Source organism: Sphaeroforma arctica, assembly GCF_001186125.1.
Source record: "Sphaeroforma arctica JP610 unplaced genomic scaffold supercont1.470, whole genome shotgun sequence".
Classification (NCBI taxonomy): domain Eukaryota; class Ichthyosporea; order Ichthyophonida; genus Sphaeroforma; species Sphaeroforma arctica.
In genome coordinates, this window is record NW_014040088.1 from 41,144 (window position 1) to 43,863 (window position 2,720).

The 2,720-nt window shown below is 41.8% G+C and overlaps 2 protein-coding genes across 2 annotated transcripts in view; both read left to right on the forward strand.

Annotated features, from left to right (window-relative positions):
• SARC_06531 (hypothetical protein) overlaps window positions 1-1,332 on the forward strand; it is a 6,310-nt gene extending 4,978 nt beyond the window's left edge. The window contains exon 7 of the mRNA XM_014299559.1: window positions 173-1,332. Coding sequence (XP_014155034.1) covers window positions 173-235 — 63 coding nt within the window. The 3' untranslated portion in view covers window positions 236-1,332. The remainder of the gene's footprint in view (window positions 1-172) is intronic.
• Window positions 1,333-2,108: 776 nt separating this feature from the next.
• SARC_06532 (hypothetical protein) overlaps window positions 2,109-2,720 on the forward strand; it is a 7,108-nt gene continuing 6,496 nt past the window's right edge. The window contains exon 1 of the mRNA XM_014299560.1: window positions 2,109-2,602. Coding sequence (XP_014155035.1) covers window positions 2,234-2,602 — 369 coding nt within the window. The 5' untranslated portion in view covers window positions 2,109-2,233. The remainder of the gene's footprint in view (window positions 2,603-2,720) is intronic.

Here is a 2,720-nt window from a genome sequence, read left to right on the forward strand (position 1 = left end):
TGTGTGTGTGTGTGTGTGTGTGTGTGTGTGTGTGTATTGACGCATGCATGTGTACTCAACGGATCCCTTGCGATTTTCTTTCAAACGAAACTTGTAGTGATTTAGGACACACTTTGAATCCCTACATATTGTCAGGATTCCTCACCTTGAATACTTATCATGTCGACTGCAGGGCTATGATATATGGACATACCACTTGCAGAACTTTCTAGTGCATCTTAAGAATACTGAGTAATCATTTTCGTTCTGAGACTGCTGCCACATACGAGGAGACTGACTGAAGTCTCATAACCGGCAATGAGCGATGGTGCAAGTCTATTCAAGACCTCGCAAGACGGTAGAACGAATTATTACAGGGAGGCTAGTACCTAAAGAAAGGAACTCTCTCTAATTAGTCACCACGTGTGAAAATCATAGGGAATGACTCTGGGCTATGCTATAACACTATGAAGGGGGCTTGATAACCTCACAGCCGAGCCACTATTGAATTGTTTGATGGTGATAGTATTAGAAGCCTGTATGCAAAATAACCCTTATCGTAGACTTGCGCACTTTTGCAACACACATGTTGGACGTAGCGCTGGTATCGATTCGGGTAAAAACACAAACGTAGGTCGTGCTAGAGAAGTTGATTGTGGGAGTGCATCGTACATAGAGAAAGAACAATGGTAAAAGGAAACGGTGTAAGGTGGCAGCAGCAATCGCTCTCGGTGATGAACGGAATCGACTTGAGAGACCTTTGCTATGGGTATGAAAAAGGATCCGTATTAGTACTGGAGAATGCTGGAAGTACTTTGCTTGGTTGTTCAAAATCGTGTCGTTACCATGGATGAGTGGATACGTAGAAACTATCCCAAAGCCTTGGCATATGACGGCGAGCAGCTGTATTTTCATCGTTAGTACGTGATTACGGACTGCAATTTGGACCGCCTGTGCCTAGTTTAGGGGACAAGACTTATTCAGTACGTTGAGTGCTATCTGGGTACAGATGTCGAGGGTAGACATGGTACTGTTTTTGTTTGAAGGAGTGTTGAAAATACGAATACTGAATTGCCTGTACGTGTGCAACCATGATTAAATGACAATGTAGCAATGCTAGAGAAATGTGGGGACTCTTGGGTCGATCGTGCATGGACAAATAATGATACAGCAGCGGCCATGATTAAGGTATCTGGGGATCATGCAGAACGTGAGATACCACCAAACCGGAATATGTACTTTAGGGTTCTTGCTGTTATATCCATTTTATTTTCCCAATAGCCGCGAAGTAATTTATGTGCTAGTCAATGTGCGGACTATGGTGCTAGTATCATTGAAAATAAAGTCAAAGCCAATTTGTACTATAGTCGAGTCACGAAGTTGCTTTACTATAAGTTGGAACTGCACAGGAAGTGTTATCAACGCAATACAAAGGTATTTCGTACTGTGAGCGCACTCAAGGGCAGCGATATTGACTACATAACATAAATAGTCTATACAATGTACTAGCATGCCAAGTTTTATTCTGCGACTGATTTTTGTTCTTATAATAAGGAAGAAACAAACCGAAACTTTAATGAACAATCTTGTTGCAGATAGTTCAGCTGGTCAATCAATAATATGCGCTTGTCTACGAATCCTACGATAAATCACGCGTCTCACTTGGGGGATCCCGGTGATGGGTAGCAATGAGAACTTATGGAATAAGTAGAAACAACACCGCTGTTTATTCAAAAGTTTCTGTCTGTAATGGCTTCGTGACGAAGCCTCCCAGACGTATGACCTAAGGATGCCTTGTCCACCCTTAGTTAAATGCGATGTACCGCGTTGCACACACTAGTCGCCAAATTCAGTTGAATATTGATTGGCCGTGAAGCGTTGCGCGCGATCTGGTTTTCTTTTGTATGTATGTAAATAATAATTAAATTTACAAAATAAAAGTAATACTACGTACGTGACGGGTTCGCTTCTTGCAAATTTCAGTTTCTGTGGCAAAGATATTTACTCTTGATTCATGATTCATGATTGTGTAGTATGTACTCCCAAACCGTCGTTCAGCTTCTTTGTGGTAGAATCTGGGTGTAAAAGAACTTCTCCCTTACAAATCGATACACAACTTGCATCCAATAGAGCATTTGTTTGTCTTACATAGGTTGACCCTGGTTACATAAGTGGTTATGGCTTATCCCAGTAACTGACCTTTTGACCGCATATATAAGTTGTATGTATAATATTGTCTCTGCTCGGAGAAATCATGTCGTACACCATCCCGGCGTGGCGAACAACCACCAAAGTGGGCAGTGGAAGAAACGGTAGCACATCGAATACACGGGCAGAAAGTAAAAGCACTAGTAGCACGAGGAATAGAACAAGGATGGAGGGTACAACGACGAATGCGGACGAATCTCAAGCTAGTGGGAGAGCTCAGAAAGATGCTACGTCAACTGCTGCAGATGTTTCAAAGGGCGGGAGTAGTGGAATTAAAAAAATAAGCGTGTACAGTAAGCCACGACAAGATGCGGAGATAGAGCTGGTACCATTTCCGGATCTGTTTGACCTATTTGCAGCCTACGATCAGATCTATTTCAATGGAATGTTGACTGCGTCCGGTATGGTGTTTGCGGTGTATATACCTATATACGCATAGACCTTTATATTTCTCTATTCGTTTCCTTGAAACGCATCATTTGGAAGCGTTTTTGAAATCTATATGCTTGAATATATATATATATATATATGTA